Genomic DNA, 17,550 nt, shown 5'->3' with positions numbered 1-17,550 from the left:
TGTCTTGTGTCAGCCATGTTTCCCTTTCATCAGACAGCTCCATGTGTTGTTTGTATGAAAAAATAACAAGAATTGATAGCAGCCTCTTGGCCTTAACCGACTACTCAGTCATTCGCCCTATGCTCGTGTTCTGGATTTGTCTTGCCTGCTTCTTTGCCACCATCAAAATCTTTAGATAAATTGTTAAAATTATAACAGCTGAAAATTACAAGAAAAACCCAAGAACCTATTTTTGGGTTTTTCTGTAAAACCCAAAAATAGGTCCACTTTTGAATTCTTTTGAAGGTGGCAATATCTTGCACCTCCAGCAAGGATTCTCATTACCTATCTCACATCCAGTGATGCTAATAGCCAGTAGAGCTGAAAGAGCCCAGATCACCAGGATCATGGCCAGAATTACACGAATATTCATTTTACTTCTATATGTTAAAGGATGACACACTGCATAATATCGGTCAATATATATTGACCGATATGATATAATTCTAGTTATTAATTAGTAATATAATTATATAATATTATAATATTATGATCACTGGAATTTTGTGGACACATTTTGAATTGTTAAAATGTTTGTACAATTATGAACTATACATATATATATATATATATATATATATATATATATATATATATATATATATATATATATATATATATGTGTGTGTGTGTGTGTGTGTGTGTGTTCTTGGTGCCTCCTTATCGTGGTGGAGGGAGATGAGTGTCCCAATGATCCTAGGATCTGACCCCTTATGATGATGATCACCAATGGAAACGGTGAGGTCACCAAGGACCCGCTGTGGAGCCATATTCCTGGAATTGCTGTGTGAAGAATCAACAGGATATTTTGCCGTAAACAAATCTGAATTAGTTGAAACTAACCAACACACTCCAAATTCCTCATGAAATGAATCTGGTTGCTCAATATTCTCTATTCACACTGAACTGTGACATCATTGGAGGATTTTATTGGTTCGGTTTTTTCTTATAAATTTACTGTTTTACCTTTAGTAGCTTTAGTTTCATATTTCTACAATTTTATAGAAACTATAGTTCTTTCTTAAAAAAAAACATTGCAAGTTTGTTAAAAAAAAAAAAGAACAAACTATAGTTTCTATAAATTTTGCTGTAAGGTTGAATTTTTTTTTGTAAACTCTTCTAAATAGAATAGAAATTGTGTGGTGTATTGCTATTCAAATGATTCCAACGCCAGACTTATTTATGCATTTATTACTTAAATCCTTAATCTTTCCACGCAGGCGTTTCTAAATGATAACTGAGCTTGAACTATTAGACTAATATTTTCTTGTGAATCAAGTGGTGCCCTGATTTAGTCATTTTGGACCTAAAGTAATAGTCTTACTAATAACTGTCCTAATAAATTATTATAATCATTCATAGTCAAAGCTAAACTGCTACTTCTGAACAACATAATACAAAAAATAATTTAAATAACATCTCTAGAAGTGCTATATATATGTAAATGTTATTGATATAACACCTTTCACATACAAGTGTTGCACAGATAAAACACAATAATACACAATTAAACATCAAATACATACTGTACATGCATAGTGATCTAAATGTTTAGACAGAAATAACAGACACAACATTTTTTATATAAACCCATTAATATATTATTTATATATCACAATAATTTTGTATTGGAAAAATCTCCCTGAAATATTTGACCAGAAATGATCATAGTAAAAGCTCGTCTGAACCACCTGTAGAAAAAAGCATAAACCAGAGGATTTAACATAGAATTGGACCATCCTAACCATTTAAATCCTTCAATGGCTGCAACTGGTATTGTGACTATTCCCATACTGTAAAAACCTATGGATAGAAAGAAAGGAGTCCAACATATGAGGAAGACTCCCATCACTGTAGCCAGAGTTATGTTGGCCTTTTTCTCCGTCTTACTGAGAGCTGCTTCAGACTTCAGAGTGTTCTGGATTTGTCTCGCCTGCTTCTTCGCCACCATGAAAATCTTAAGATAGATAGTTAAAATTATAATAGCTGGAATGTAAAATTCAAAAATGGTTTCGGGACTGAATTGTTTTGTAGCTGTAAATAAATTACACCTCCTTCTGAGATTTCCTTGATTTATCCCACGTGCTATGATGCTAATAGCCAGTAGAGCTGAAAGAGCCCAGCTCACCAGGATCATGGCCAGAATTGCACGAACATTAATTTTACTTCTATATGTTAAAGGATGACACACTGCATAATATCGGTCAATGGATATACAGCACAGATTTAAAATAGATGATGCACACAGTAAAATATCAAACAGGCCTCGCATTTTACAGAGTAAATAACTTGAATTCCAGCATGAGCTCAGAGACAATATTGTGCTGAAAGGTAAAACTAAAGCCCCAACCAGCAGGTCAGTCACAGCCAGAGAGAGGATGAGGTAGTTTGTTGGAGTGTGGAGCTGCTTGAAGTAAACGACAGAGATGATCACAAGAAGATTTCCACATATTATCAGAAGTGACAAAGAAACGACAAAAACATTAAAGGCATAAGAGGTCACAGTCTGTCCATCCAGCTCTGCTGATTCATTACAGACACGCTGATCTTCAACCATGTTTTCAGTTTTGTTATAAAACAAATCAATATAGAAAACAGTGATGAGCAAATGAAATTTGCTTGCTTTCATAGATTTGCAGAGATAACGGATAATTCAGTGCTCTCTGTGATTCAGTGTAAGTCAGGGTGGAGAGTTGTGTCCTTGGTATCCATGTGACTAAAGTGCATCCATGTGTTCGATTTATTGTTCCATGTTCATGTGTTCATTGGCTTAATATTGTGGGTGTTGCCAGGAGTTCTTTAGTATCCAAGTGATGTTCTCCCTGGTGTCACAATGAGGAACAATTCACATATTAGTGCTGATGCTGTTCTGATATGCTTAGTCTCTTAATTACACTTATATGAATAATCTGTGTTACCATAAAGTAAAGATAAAGAAGTTATTTACTGTCAAACTGAATGTTTATTGTATACTTTTTAAATGACGTGACACACAATAAGCCAGATGTATTTTTTCTTTATTTTTGGATTTGATGGCATCTGTTACTTTGGAGGAAAGAGTAAGTCTCACTGAAAAGTGTTTAAAAATACTGCAGGCAAAGACAAATCAAATCAAAATCTAATTTTATTTGTATAGCACATTTCAGCAGCAAAGCATTTCAAAGTGCTTTACATCATAACAAACACAGAAACACAATGCAACATAGAATCAATAATCAATACATGACATTAAGTCAAGTTCCATCATGAAATTCGTAACTGGTTACGTTTCAAATATAATCCTAAACAGGTGGGTTTTTAGTCGAGATTTAAAGGAAGTCAGTGTTTCAGCTGTTTTACAGTTTTCTAGAAGTGTGTTCCAGATTTGTGGTGCATAGAAGCTGAATGCTGCTTCTCCTCGTTTGGTTCTGGTTCTGCGGATGCAGAGCAAACCAGAACCAGAACCTGAGAGGTCTGGAAGGTTGATACAACAACAGCAGATCTTTAATGTATTGTGGTGCTAAGCCGTTCAGTGATTTATAAACTAACAACAGTATTTTAAAGTCTATTTGAGCTACAGGGAGCCAGTGGAAGGACTTTAAAAGATAAGATAAATCTTTATTGTCATTGTCACAAGAACAATAAAATTCAAAAGGTGCCATCAGTCGGTGCACATGCCCAAAAACAAAAAATAACTGTCTCACAATTCACACACAACGCAAGAATCAACAAACAACTGGCAAAAAATAAATAAATAAATAATAAGAAGAACAGCCACATTCTCACATACATCATTTATGATGATTAATGGTTGTTTTTGATTGCATTTAGTTTTGTTATTGCTATCGGGTAAAAACTGTCTCTGAGACGGTTGGTTCTTGTTCTGGTTGCTCTGTATCTTCTGCCTGAAGGCAGCAGTGTGAACAGAGAATGTCCGGGGTGAGACGTGTCCTTTGTGATGTGTTGTGCTTTTCTTAGACAGCGGTCGCTGTGCAGGTCCTCCAGTGAGGGGAGAGGGCAGCCAATGATTTTTTTTACACATAAAACTGGTGTTATGTGCTCTATCTTCCTGGTCTTAGTGAGAACTGTTAAACCGATTATTTGTTGGACAGACCTGTGAAGACGCTGTTGCAATAATCAATGTGACTGAAGATAAACGCATTTAATGAGTTTCTCTAGATCTGGCTGAGACATTAGTCCTTTAATCCTGGAAATGTTCTTCAGGTGATAAAAGGCCGACTTTGTGACTGTCTTTATGTGGCTCTGGAGGTTCAGGTCAGAGTCCATCACTATTCCCAGGTTTCGGGCTGATCACTGGTTTTTAGTTGTAATAACTGAAGCTGTGCATTGACTCTAGATCTATAACTCTAGATCTATAACTCTAGATCGTTTCTCTTTAGGTCCAAAAATAATAACTTCAATTTTGTTTCTGTTCAGCTGGAGAAAGTTTTGGCACATCCACACATTTACCTGTTCTAAGCATCTGTTCAGTGATTGGATGGGTTCTGAGTCCCCTGGTGACATCGTAATGTAGAGCTGTGTGTCATCTGCATAGTTATGGTAGCTAATATTATTTCCTGTTATAACCTGAGCTAGTGGGGGCATATAAATATTGAATAAACTTGGTCCTAGGATTGAACCTTGGGGTACCCCACGTGTGACCCTTGACCTCTTTGATGAAAAGTTTTCAATTGAAACAAAGAAATCCCTGTTCTTTATGTAGGATTCAAACCAGTTAAGCACTGGACCGGAGAGTCCGACCCAACTCTCCAGTCGATTCAGTAATATGTCGTGGTCAACAGTGTCAAAAGCTGCACTGAGGTCCAACAGAACCAGCACTGTGGTTCTGCCACAGTCCGTATTTATATGGATGTCATTGAACACTTTTACGAGGGCGGTCTCTGTGCTGTGGTGAGACTGGAAACCAGACTGGAAGGAGTTAAAGCGGTTGGTTATAGTTAGGAAGCTAGTTAATTGTTAAAACAGCTTTTTCAATAACTTTGCTGATGAATGGGAGGTCAGAGGTCAGAGGTCGGCCTGTAATTCTGCAGTAGTGATTTGTCCAGATTGTTCTTTTTTATCAGTGGTTTGATTACTGCTGTTTTCAAAGCCTGGGGGAAAACGCCTGATGAGAGCCATGAGTTTACTATTTGGCAGAGGTGGGGACTCGAGTCACATGACTTGGACTCGAGTCAGACTCGAGTCGTTAAAATCACGACTTGAGACTTGACTTGAAAAAATGCTCAAAGACTCGGACTTGACTTTGACTTTCATGCCATTGACTTGGGACTTGACTCGACTTGAAGCTGTTTACTTGAAAAGACTTGATATTTTTTACTCAAAGTCTTAAAATTTAAAACACATTATTTATGAAGTGGCGTCATTAATTAATTTCACTCATTCCGTATCAATATGCGCAGACCGTCACTATGTTTTTCCTCTCTCCTTATGTATGTATGTGTACGTAGCTGCAGCACAACCAATCAAATTAACAGGATTTGGACGTTTAAAAAAACGCGGCAAAGCTACAGAGCTCAGGGAACGAAATACGAAATAACCGCTCGAATATGCTTCCGCGAGTAATTTCTTTTGGCTATGTAGGTTATGAACTTTCGACTAAAAAACGAACTGCAACTTGTAAAACATGCAAGAAAAGAATATCGGATGGAGATGCCACGACGTCCAACTTTGTCCGGCATTTGAAGCTTCACAAAGATCGGTAGGTGGCACTTTTCTTTTGCTGTAAGATAGTTGACTATAGCTAACTTCGTGTTAGCATGTGTACTCCGGGTTAAATTGGTGATGATTTACCATAAATCCGGTCCTTCAAATGCCTCCACAAATAATGTGCACCGTGTTAGCTCAGGAAGCCGGTGGATAGTGAGCGGGGCTCCGGAACAGAAAGCAGATTCTGGACCTGAACACAGGGAACAGAGTCTCTCTGCCCCATCATGATGATGAGCCGGGTCTAGTATCATCTAAGGATGGTTGGTGTATTTGAAGACATCTACGTTGGGAAATTATATTGACAATATATTGTTTTGACAGGTCAGAGAAAAGAGGAAAAAACTGTTGTTATGGTTCTTTGTATTGTGCTGTGGAAATGTCAGCATTTTCGTCTTTTTTTATTGAATATCAAGTTTAACAGAACTGGGCAATAAAGTGGTCCAATTTAAAAATGTTTTTTATACTTTGTGTTCAGCTACACATGTTCTATCATTTGAGATAAATACATATTTTAAAACGAACAAATGGTCTATTATTGGAATTTTATGTATAATTGCAAATTATAAAAAAAATATAAAATAAAAACGACTCGAAATGACTTGAAATTAAAGGTTCCTGACTTGAGACTTGACTCGACTTTTGCCTGTCTTTACTTGAGACTTGACTCGGACTTGAGGACAGAGACTTGAGACTTACTTGAGACTTGCAACACAGTGACTTGGTCACACCTCTGCTATTTGGATCAGATCAGCAGCAGTAACAGGCAGGACTTTCTTAAAGAAATGTGAGGGTAAAACATCCAGACAGCAGGAACAGGAGCTTAGTTGACTTATAATTTCCTGTAGGGTTTTATAATTAAGTAGTTGAAATTGGGTCATTTTTCCTGTATTTGTTTTGTTTGGGCACAGCATTGGTACTGACTTTATAGTGGATGTACAGATTAATCCTCTGATTTTTTTGAATTTTCTCTGAAAAGAAGCTGGAAAACTGGTTGCAGGCGGCAATACATTGGAATTCAGGCGGTAACGACACAGGAGGGTTTGTGATTCTGTCAACTGTTGCAAATAAAGCTCGAGCATTGTTAATGTTTTTGTTTATGACATCTGCAAAGAAAGCCTCTCTTGCATGTTTCAGTGTTGAGTGATAGTTACCTAATCTTTCTTAATAGATTTCATAATAAACGTGAAGTTGAGTTTTACGCCATTTTTGTTCTGCCCTACGGTAGGGTTGTCTTGCAGATTGAACTGTTTGTGTATTTCTCCATGGAGATTTCTTCCTACCAGACACAACCTTCACTTTAATGGGGGTGATGGAATCAATGATATCTGAAACTTTAGACTGAAAATCATTTACCAACTTATCTACAACATTACAGCTTAAGGGTGAAGAAGAGTAGATTTGATGAAATGTTTCTGCTGTGTTTTCTGTGAAAGAACGTTTTGTGATAGTAGCTGTTTGTCCAAGTGGGTTAACGGATAGAGAACAGTTGGTACTGTGCATCCTGAGGTCAACAGTGATTCCTTGGTTTTCTTGGTGTTCAGACCCAGATTGTTCTTTAAAAACCAGGCTACCAGCTTCAGGACCTTCTTTCTGTACGCTGCCGTATCTCTCTCTGAGATTGCTCACACTACTGTGATGACATCAGCAAATTTGAAGATGAGGTGGCTGTTGTGTTACAGACTGTCATCATAGGTGTAGACATAGTACACAATGAGGCTCAGCACATGAACTGATGCTCGGTGTCCAGATGAAGGACAGCTGGGGTCAGGTCTCACAGTCTGGTTGCCTTTCGGTCACCTAGGAACCACAAATTGCCTCCATTAAGGGGGAGTTTCCCTCTACTCTGCAACTTGCTCTGGACTCTGAGCCAGATATTATTTGGTGACTTGCATGCAGCTCCGGAGGTGTTGTTTTACTAACTTTGGGCTTAAATTAACCTTTAAAAACTAACTATAATTTTATGAACCATACACCAGAAGAATTTTACCATCATTGTAGAACTTATGATTAAAGATGACTCAAATAATCAAATATTCCCCGTTTTCTCTAAAACTTTACATTCTTCTTTAATTAGCAATGTTTTGCAAAAGCCAGTAACGGCTTAATTTAGCAGCTGAGAACATTCAAATAATACATATTATCAATTTAATCTAACCTTTATTTCCTGAATGCTGAATCAGAAGGTGGAGGCTTTGGGGATGGGATCGCTTTCAGACCCCAGTCTGATCAGATCTTCTTGAAAATGAGCGAATGGGAGGCAGGCTTCAGTCAGCAACTCACTTTATTGGTTATTTGCTTGGGTAGATGGTGATTTCAGCTTGTTCATGCCGTCGGCATGATGATGGTTGTGCATTTTTCAAATCCCATCCGTTTAGTCGTCACCATGTGCAGACTGCTCACCTTCATTTCCATACGCCTACATAACTAGTTCCTTATCGATCTGTCACATGTCATTCTATTACCTTGGTAATTATACATTGCACAATTTAAATTACCTTCAAAATGATTGTAAAAATCTCAACGTATTAAAGTGCATCCATTATTTAATAAGCAAATATTACCATGACTGATGAAACATTCTCCTGGGATACAGTCTTCATAGTTTGGTTCATTGCAGGCTTACTTCTGTAAAAGAAAATAGTAAACATGCCTAATTATTTGTATTCAAAATCATAGTTGCTCACTTCTGTAAGAGAAAACAATGTCAATACATTCCTTTTTCCTCAACTGTTCAAAGTGTTTTTCACATAAACTGGTTTTATTCAACATGAAATCTTTGTCTATGAAGTCATTTCTAATGAATATTTAAGTATAGAGCATAATCTTACTGTTTATAACAGAAACATAGTTGGATGAAAAGAGTGAGACACCTATACTGACAGGAAGTGCCTCCCTAATGCAATTTCCTAAGCAAGAGAATGAAACAAATGTGGGAAGTTGAGGATTGTGGGGAGGCGGAGGAATTTTACTCTATTTCATATTTCAGTGAACTTTATGCAAATTTAACTCTTTACAATATCTGGACATCCAGGCAAACGGCCCAATTCATGTTTTTAACTTCTGATGTCCTACAAGAAGATTCACATGTATATATTTAAAAGATGTGAAAGCAACATTACTGATGGAGTAAATTGAAACTTGAAGTACACACAAAATAAAATAATTTGCATGTGCATAGTGCCATTGGTTTTACTTCATAGGCATGGCGTGCATGGTACACTAATTATTAAGACAGAAAAACCACAAACAAAATATTAATCATAACACAATTATTTATATATCACAACAATTTTGTATTGGAAAAATCTCCTTGAAATATTTGACCAGAAAATATAATTGCAAAAGCTCGTCTGAACCACCTGTAAAAAAAAGCATAAACCAGAGGATTTAACATAGAATTGGACCATCCTAACCATTTAAATCCTTCAATCACTGCAACAGGTATTGTGAATTTTCCCAAACTGTAGAAACCTATAGATGAAAAGTAAGGAGTCCAACACATGAGGAAGACTCCCATCACTACAGTCAGAGTTTTGTTGGCCTTTTTCTCCATCTTACTGAGAGCTGCTTCAGACTTCATCGTGTTCTGGATGCGCCTCGCCTGCTTCTTCGCCACCACCAGAATTCTTAGATAGATTGTGAAAATTATAATAGCTGGAATATAAAAGGCAAAAACAGATCCACTCATGGATTCCTTTGTAGCTACAAATATCATGCACCTCCCACTAGGAATCTTTTTTCCTATTTCACGAACTGTGATGATGATAGAAAGTAGAGCAGAGAAAGTCCAACTTACCAAAATCATGGTCAGAACAAAACAGACATTAATTTTACTTCTATATGTCAGAGGATGACACACTGCAAAATATCTGTCAATTGATATACAAGATAAGTTTAAAATAGATGATGCACAAAGTAAAATATCAAACAGGCCTCGCATTTTACAGAGTAAATAACTTGAATTCCAGCATGAGCTCAGAGACAATATTGTGCTGAAAGGTAAAACTAAAGCCCCAACCAGCAGGTCAGTCACAGCCAGAGAGAGGATGAGGTAGTTTGTCGGAGTGTGGAGCTGCTTGAAGTAAACGACAGAGATGATCACAAGAAGATTTCCACATATTATCAGAATTGACAAAGAAACAGCAACAACATTTAAAGCATAAGAGGTCACAGTCTGTCCATTACAGAGATTCTGGCCTTCTACCATATCATTACTGCTGTTAGCATATAAATCATTGGCCATCATCTTTGTAATTTTCCCTCTAGCCTTAGTAAATGTGTGAGGTAGAGCGTCCGTCATTACTGAGCAACATATTCGTGTTAGATACATTTCAGCATCATGAGTTCATTGGCTGAACTGGTTTGTGTCTTTTGTATCCACAGTGAGATGTTCCCTGGTGTCCTCTAAGGCACCTGATCTGCATTTCAGTGTGAGTGCTGCTGGGCTTCTAGTTTTACCTGTTTACGTTTTTGGAAGGAAAAATAAAAAGTCCACTTGATTAAATGTATTAGAACTTATAACTAAACACATGTCACATTGTGTATGACTGTTGAAGCATGACTCAGTCTTTCTACTTTGACAGTAAAAGCCATTGAGCTCTCTGACTTTATAAAAATATTGAACTTAAGACTAACAGAATTAATTGATTTTAATGCCTTAAGAAATAAAACTTATTTAACACAATGTTAAGGTTAAGTCCAGTCCTCAAGAGCTACCATCCTGCTAATGTTAGAGCATCACTGCTCCAACACAAGAAAAGCAAACTGCTGATATTTGATATGAGCAGTCAGATGCTTATGAAGATGCCTGGTAAATTTATTAATTTGACTTGGGTTTGTTGGAAAAGAGATCAATCTAAAAGTTCTGGGATGATAGCTCTTGAACACTGAACTCCGTCTCCTCTCCTTTACACACAAGAACAACCAAAACTAAAGTTGCGGGATGTGAGGACCAAAAGCCAATATCTTGTGAGAAGCCCTTTACTTTCATTTACTTGTTCTGTTACGAAAGCAAACCTTTCTTTTGTTGTTTTTACTTTTGTGTAATGTTTTAATATTACCATAAACTTTACTGTGGATATTCCTAAGTTTTTCAAGTGTGCAACTGAAAGGATTATGCAGGGAACAACATAACGGTGACAATTCTAACATACTATATATACAGTATATATATATATATATATTTATTTTTTTTAAGAAAGTGGGAACAACAAGAACAAAGACATACACAACAAAATTGTTAGACCTTTACAACTTTGATGCTGAAGTTAAAAATATTGCATATAAATAATTTCTGTTTAATGTCATTTTTACTATAGCTACAATATGCATGTTGTTCAAAAAATGTGGACAGAGATAAACAATCTATTGACATACATCAGATTATATCAACATAGTTATTTTTTATATCACAACAATTTCGCATTGGAAAAATCTCCTTGAAATATTTGACCAGAAATGATCATAGTAAAAGCTCGTCTGAACCACCTGTAGAAAAAAGCATAAACCAGAGGATTTAACATAGAATTGGACCATCCTAACCATTTAAATCCTTCAATGGCTGCAACTGGTATTGTGAATTTTCTCAAACTGTAAAAACCTATGGATAGAAAGTACGGAGTCCAACACATGAGGAAGACTCCCATCACTATAGCCAGAGTTATGTTGGCCTTATTCTCCGTCTTACTGAGAGCTGCTTCAGACTTCATCGTGTTCTGGATTTGTCTCGCCTGCTTCTTCGCCACCATCAAAATCTTAAAATAGATAGTTAAAATTATAACAGTTGGAATGTAAAATGTAAAAATTGGTCCAGGGCTTGATTCCTTTGTAGCTATAAATATCCTGCACCTCCAGGTGGGATTCACTTTACCTATCCCACGGACTGTGATGCTTATAGCAAGTAGAGCTGATAGAGTCCAACTCACCAGGATCATGGTCACAGTAACACAAGCATTCACTTTACTTCTATATGCTAGTGGATGACACACTGCATAATATCTGTCAATGGATATACAGCACAAGTTTAAAATGGATGATGTACATAGTAATATATCAAACATATCTCTCATTTTACACAGCAAATAACTTGAATTCCAGCATGAGCTCAGAGACAATATTGTGCTGAAAGGTAAAACTAAACTGCCAAGAAGCAGGTCAGTCACAGCCAGAGAGAGGATGAGGTAGTTTGTTGGAGTGTGGAGCTGCTTGAAGTAAACGACAGAGATGATCACAAGAAGATTTCCACATATTATCAGAATTGACAAAGAAACGGCAACAACATTTAAAGCATAAGAGGTCACAGTCTGTCCATCCAGCTCTGCTGATTCATTACAGACACGCTGATCTTCAACCATATCATCGGTCTTGTTGAAATATAATCAATAATGAAAAAACAAATGCACTTGTTTTCAGATTTTAGTCCTGTGTGTGTTTCATCCTAAGCTTAGCTGTAAGTGTGAAGACCAGTTTTTTTTACTCTGGTCCTGACCAAGCAGCATGTTTTTAGATTTATCGTTTCATCTCCATGTGTTCATTGGCTCAACTTGTGTCTTTGGTTTCCACGGTGACATGTTCCCTGCTGTCTCTGACAGGACTAATTTACATTTTAGTGCTAATAGAGTTGTGTGTTTACTTTGGATCTTCTTTGCCCTTTAGATCTTACAAAGAAATACATAACCATGATGCATTAACATTTCAGTTATTTAGAGTAGATAAAGGGGTACACAGCAAAATAACAGAATGTTTCTAAAAAAGAATTGTTCTTGCAGCAAAGCAGTGCTTTCAAACAATAATTTTTGCATTTTCTTAATATTCTACTAGAGCAGTGCCACCAGCAAGCTTACACTCCGGATATGACGGCTATACTCCTTTCTGGTCCAAAGTTAAGGGCCAAAAGGTTTGATTTTGGGGCCTCAAAAAACTGGGGACCCACAGAGCACCGTGAACTTTTCCGATCCTGTGCCAGTATCCTAAAGCTAATCTCTGAGCAGTATGTCTGGGTTCCTGCTTCTGAGCTGGTCGTTATTTAATTTTTTAAATAATTAAGGCTCATTCTTATTTGCTAACTGTTGTTAACCATGACTAATTTAATTTATCAGTACTATAAAATTAAACTAAGGCCTTTTATGTTATTGAAGTCGTTATAGATGTGCCTCTTGGTCAGCTAGCGGTGTTCTATTATGATGTCGCAAAATGTTATGCATTGCTGTTGAGAAAAGAAAGGGAAAAAAATATGACCCTTAAATCACCAGAAGTCAATTTATGAATAAAGTTTTTAGGGGTCATTTATTGGCTTACAATGTCAAAATTTATTTTCAGGGTGTGCCTAGGTGGCGTAGTGGTTAGTGTGACCCATATTTGGAGGCCTTGAGTCCTTGAAGCGGCCGTCACGGGTTCGACTCCCGGACCCGACGATATTTGCCGCATGTCTTCCCCCCTCTCCTTTCCAGTTTCCTGTCAGCCTACTGTCATATAAGGGACACTAGAACCCACAAAAGACCCCCTGGAGGGGTAAAAAAAAAAAAAAAATTATTTTTAGCAAATTTAAAGACAATTACATCAAGTAGGCTGACAAATGACAATGGAATACATACAGTATGTGACAAAGTAGAAACAGAAACATCCTTTATTGGCCAACAATGTATCATTTTCTCAATATCTTGATAAATTAATGCATATTTTAGTGGAATTATGAAACAATTCATCTTTCAGCCGTTGTAAAAGCAGCTGCATATACAGTGTAAGTAATTCTAAATATCTAGTTCCAGTTAAGGAAGACGACCACCACACCAAAGAAACCTCACACAGCCTTCACAGCCCAGTCACATGGAGGGAAAAAATAAAATTTTAAGAACAGTACCTAGAGATATGATTGCTTGGGAAGCAGACACAACTGCTTCTGTAGGAATATGAATAACAAAGATCATTAATTAATACAGTGAGGTGGCTTAACCCTTTTATGACCTACCTTTCAAATCTCTGCCTGGATATTTTTGCTTATTTTAATTGTACGTAGTTCTTCGAATGTCCTGTATGAAAATATATATGCCCATTTATCCATAACAACTGGAACTTTCAATAGCTAGCAAGTTATTTACCATCTATTAAGGGTGCCTCTCAGATCAGAAAGTTAAACGGCAAAAATGTGCCTGGTCTGATGGTTCCATCTGCCTCCAATAATATTGAGGAACATTATTTCGAGATACTTTTCCAGAATTCTGGAAGAGAAAACTCAAGGTGCACATCCCGTATTGAAAAGGTAAGCCACATCGCTCGTTAATCTAGAGGTACGATTGTTTGTGCTTTGAACAGGGGCAGACATATGCCAAACATCCTAATACCCAGGGTGTTTATGGAGTTTGACAATGAACCTGCCCCCATGGTTCCTGCTACATCGAATTAAGCAGGGAAACATTTCTACTTTTCCAGAATTCTGGAAGGAAAGTCCAAAAGGAAAATTTGGAGTTAATGGAGAAAAGCTACATAGCCCATTTGGAAAAGGTAAGCTGTATTGCTCATTAGTTTAGAGATATGATTGTTTGCCTTGTGAACATTGACAGCCCTTCTTTGCACTCCTTTGTGCAAAGCAAATAATGACCCGGCCAGACGGTGCGCAGAATAATAAAACATAATTTAAAGAAGCTTTGAGGCAGATACATTTTCTTCGAATCATTCACGGAATCGTTACAGTGCTAAACAGCACTTTATAAAACGTTTACGCGAATGTTAGCGGCTAGGCTCTTGTGTCTGACCCGCTCAGAGGTTTGCTCAATGAGTTCCTGCGCTGGAATGACTGTTGGAAAGTCCTGCACTCTCCAAAATCAGCCAATCAGAAGAAAAGTGGAAAGTAGGACTAGTGGTGTCTCCACTGATATAAAACGTGTCTTCTTGTCTCACAGATCGCTGAGCACAAGACGAACAAAGCATTCAGGTATGCTCAGATCTACCTGGACACGGAGCAGTTTTAGATTGATGAATTCAATACCTTTTATGACTTTTCGAGGACCTGTGGGAACCCTGACCAATTTATTTTAGAGACCAGGGAGCAGACGACCCAGTTTATAAAATTGAGCGGTCAGTTTTATAAACGCCTTCGTTGTTGTCGTCCGGTGTGGATTCAGGGATTTCCTCTCTCACTTTCTGTATGTGCCAGGTTAATTCTAGAGTAGATGGGCCGGCAGGGCAAAGTAACCCCATTGCAAGCAAAATAAAAACAGGGCAACATAATAAAAATATTTAAAAATGTCAATTTTTAGTGCCACAAGCAAATTAACATACATTTAATAAAGTTTTCTCTGTTGTCGTTTTTGTCAACTGCAATTTTTGATTTTCCCTTCAGAATTGCAAGTATCCAGGGTAATACGAGGGCATGAGTGGGAAGCCCAATGCTGCTACTTGGCCCTAGTTTGTACAAATGGGCTGTGCATATGAGTCAGAAAAAGCAGAGAGGAGATGATGAGCTGCTGAAGCTTTTTGAGGCTCCAAACGAAGAGCTCAAGAAAGTAGGGAAAGAATGGATAAGTTATTTTTCATATGGAAAAAATATGTTAAAAATTTTGGTTTTCTTCTCTTTTTTTTTTCAAATAATATTTCTGAAGACTGTTCACAAAGTTAGTGTTTCTGTTTTAATAAATGTTATAAATGTATTAACGTTTAACAATTGAACATACAAATTCATTTGAACATTTTAAATAGTTGATAAAAAGAAAACATTTTTAAATAAAACCAGATTAGAACACATCAAAAATATTTAAAGGGGCAGTATTATGTGCTTTCCAGCCACATATCATTTTATAGCACAATCAAGTAAATATGTCACCTTCATTTGTTATAGAATTGCTGTATGTCTAAAACATGACTCAAAAGAAAATTGACTTTGTAATTTAACCCCTTAAAATTGGACCTCTGTCCGTTTAAGAAGTTCCTGTTTGACTTCATCACTGCCAACTTCCAGTCTACGTCCAACGTCGTCCTTCGTAGGACGCAGGCCCTGAATTTTGACACAGCTTTTGTGTGATTGAGATATTGTAGTCCCAGATGTTTAAATGAATTATCTGGCATCTTCCTTGCTTAAACCAACTCAAAAATGTAATGAGAACCTATGTTTTGATCTGTGTTCCTTTCTCCTTGGTTTAAACTTGCTTTTGATTTTTAGACCAGCTTCTTTGTGTTACTCCTCCATGGGCTGCCACCTTATCGTGGTGGAGGGGTTTGAGTGTCCCAATGATCCTAGGAGCTATGCTGTCTGGGGCTTCATGCCCCTGGTAGGGTCACCCAAGGCAGACAGGTCCTAGGTGAGGGACCAGACAAAGAGCAGCCCAAAGACCCCAATGATGAAGGAAAACTTTGGACTTGGTGTTCCCTCGCCCGGACGCGGGTCACCGGGGCCCCACTCTGGAGCCAGGCCTGGAGGGGGGGCACGATGGCGAGCGTCTGGTGGCCGGGCTTTTACCCATGGAGCCCGGCCGGGCTCAGCCCGAAGAGGAAACATGGGCCCCCCCTCCCATGGGCCCACCACCCGTGGGAGGGGCCAAAGGGGTCGGGTGCAGTGTGGGATGGGTGGCAGCAGAGGGAGGGGACCCTGGCGGTCCGATCCTCGGTTGCAGAAACTGGCTCTTGGGACGTGGAATGTCACCTCTCTGGTGGGGAAGGAGCCGGAGCTAGTGCGTGAGGTCGAGAGGTTCCGGCTAGAAATAGTCGGTCTCACCTCGACGCACGGCTCTGGTTCTGGAACCAGTCTCCTTGAGAGGGGCTGGACATACTTCCACTCTGGAGTTGCCCAAGGTGAGAGGCGTCGGGCAGGAGTGGGCATACTTGTTGCTCCCCATCTCGGCGCCTGTACGTTGGGGTTTACCCCGGTGAACGAGAGGGTAGCATCCCTCCGCCTACGGGTGGGGGGACGGGTTCTGACTGTCGTTTGTGCTTACGGGCCGAACGACAGTTCAGATTACCCACCCTTTTTGGAGTCCTTAGAGGGGGTACTGGAGAGTGCTCCTCCTGGGGACTCCCTTGTTCTGCTGGGGGACTTCAACGCTCACGTGGGCAATGACAGTGAGACCTGGAGGGGCGTGGTTGGGAGGAACGGCCCGCCCGACCTGAACTCGAGCGGTGTTCTGTTGCTGGACTTCTGTGCTCGCCATGGATTGTCCATAACGAACACCATGTTCAAGCATAAGGGTGTCCATATGTGCACTTGGCACCAGGACACCCTAGGCCGCAGTTCGATGATCGACTTTGTCATCGTTTCATCGGATCTGCGGCCGTATGTCTTGGACACTCGGGTGAAGAGAGGTGCGGAGCTGTCCACTGACCACTACCTGGTGGTGAGTTGGCTCCGGTGGTGGGGGCGAAAGCCGGTCAGACCTGGCAGGCCCAAACGTGTTGTGAGGGTCTGCTGGGAACGTCTGGCGGAATCCCCTGTGAGACGGAGCTTTAACTCCCATCTCCGGCAAAACTTCGAACACGTCCCGGGGGAGGTGGGGGACATGGAGTCTGAGTGGACCGTGTTCCGTGCCTCCATTGTCGAGGCGGCCGATCGGAGCTGTGGCCGCAAGGTTGTCGGTGCCTGTCGCGGCGGCAACCCTCGAACCCGCTGGTGGACACCTTCGGTGAGGGATGCCGTCAGGCTGAAGAAGGAGTCCTATCGGGCCTTTTTGGCCTGTGGGACTCCGGAAGCAGCTGATGGGTACCGGCGGGCGAAGCGGCATGCGGCTCGGGCGGTTGCTGAGGCAAAAACCCGGGCGTGGGAGGAGTTTGGAGAGGCCATGGAGAAAGACTTCCGTACGGCTTCGAGGCGATTCTGGTCCA

The 17,550-nt window shown here is 39.3% G+C and overlaps 3 protein-coding genes across 3 annotated transcripts; all 3 read right to left on the bottom strand.

Annotated features, from left to right (window-relative positions):
• Positions 1-1,438: 1,438 nt before the first annotated feature.
• LOC116734633 (trace amine-associated receptor 1-like) lies at positions 1,439-2,700 on the bottom strand. The gene has a single exon (XM_032586124.1). It carries the CDS (start codon positions 2,666-2,668, stop codon positions 1,652-1,654), a length of 1,017 nt encoding a protein of 338 aa, XP_032442015.1. The 5' UTR covers positions 2,669-2,700; the 3' UTR covers positions 1,439-1,651.
• Positions 2,701-8,008: 5,308 nt separating this feature from the next.
• Positions 8,009-10,039, bottom strand: LOC116734509 (trace amine-associated receptor 1-like). Its single transcript, XM_032585957.1, has one exon. The coding sequence runs from the start codon at positions 9,989-9,991 to the stop codon at positions 9,026-9,028; it is 966 nt and encodes a 321-aa protein (XP_032441848.1). The 5' UTR covers positions 9,992-10,039; the 3' UTR covers positions 8,009-9,025.
• A 524-nt stretch (positions 10,040-10,563) lies between these two features.
• On the bottom strand, positions 10,564-12,133 carry LOC116734567 (trace amine-associated receptor 1-like). The gene has a single exon (XM_032586044.1). The coding sequence runs from the start codon at positions 12,096-12,098 to the stop codon at positions 11,154-11,156; it is 945 nt and encodes a 314-aa protein (XP_032441935.1). The 5' UTR covers positions 12,099-12,133; the 3' UTR covers positions 10,564-11,153.
• Positions 12,134-17,550: the final 5,417 nt, after the last annotated feature.

This window comes from Xiphophorus hellerii, chromosome 15, assembly GCF_003331165.1.
Source record: "Xiphophorus hellerii strain 12219 chromosome 15, Xiphophorus_hellerii-4.1, whole genome shotgun sequence".
NCBI classification, from domain to species: Eukaryota; Metazoa; Chordata; class Actinopteri; order Cyprinodontiformes; family Poeciliidae; genus Xiphophorus; species Xiphophorus hellerii.
Note: the sequence above shows the minus strand (reverse complement) of the source record. Positions and strands in the feature narration are given on the sequence as shown.

Excerpts from the sequence above, each read along its gene's own strand:
- LOC116734633 (XM_032586124.1), bottom strand. The coding sequence starts at position 2,668 with ATGAAAGCAAGCAAATTTCATTTGCTCATCACTGTTTTCTATATTGAT.
- LOC116734509 (XM_032585957.1), bottom strand. The coding sequence starts at position 9,991 with ATGATGGCCAATGATTTATATGCTAACAGCAGTAATGATATGGTAGAA.
- LOC116734567 (XM_032586044.1), bottom strand. The coding sequence starts at position 12,098 with ATGGTTGAAGATCAGCGTGTCTGTAATGAATCAGCAGAGCTGGATGGA.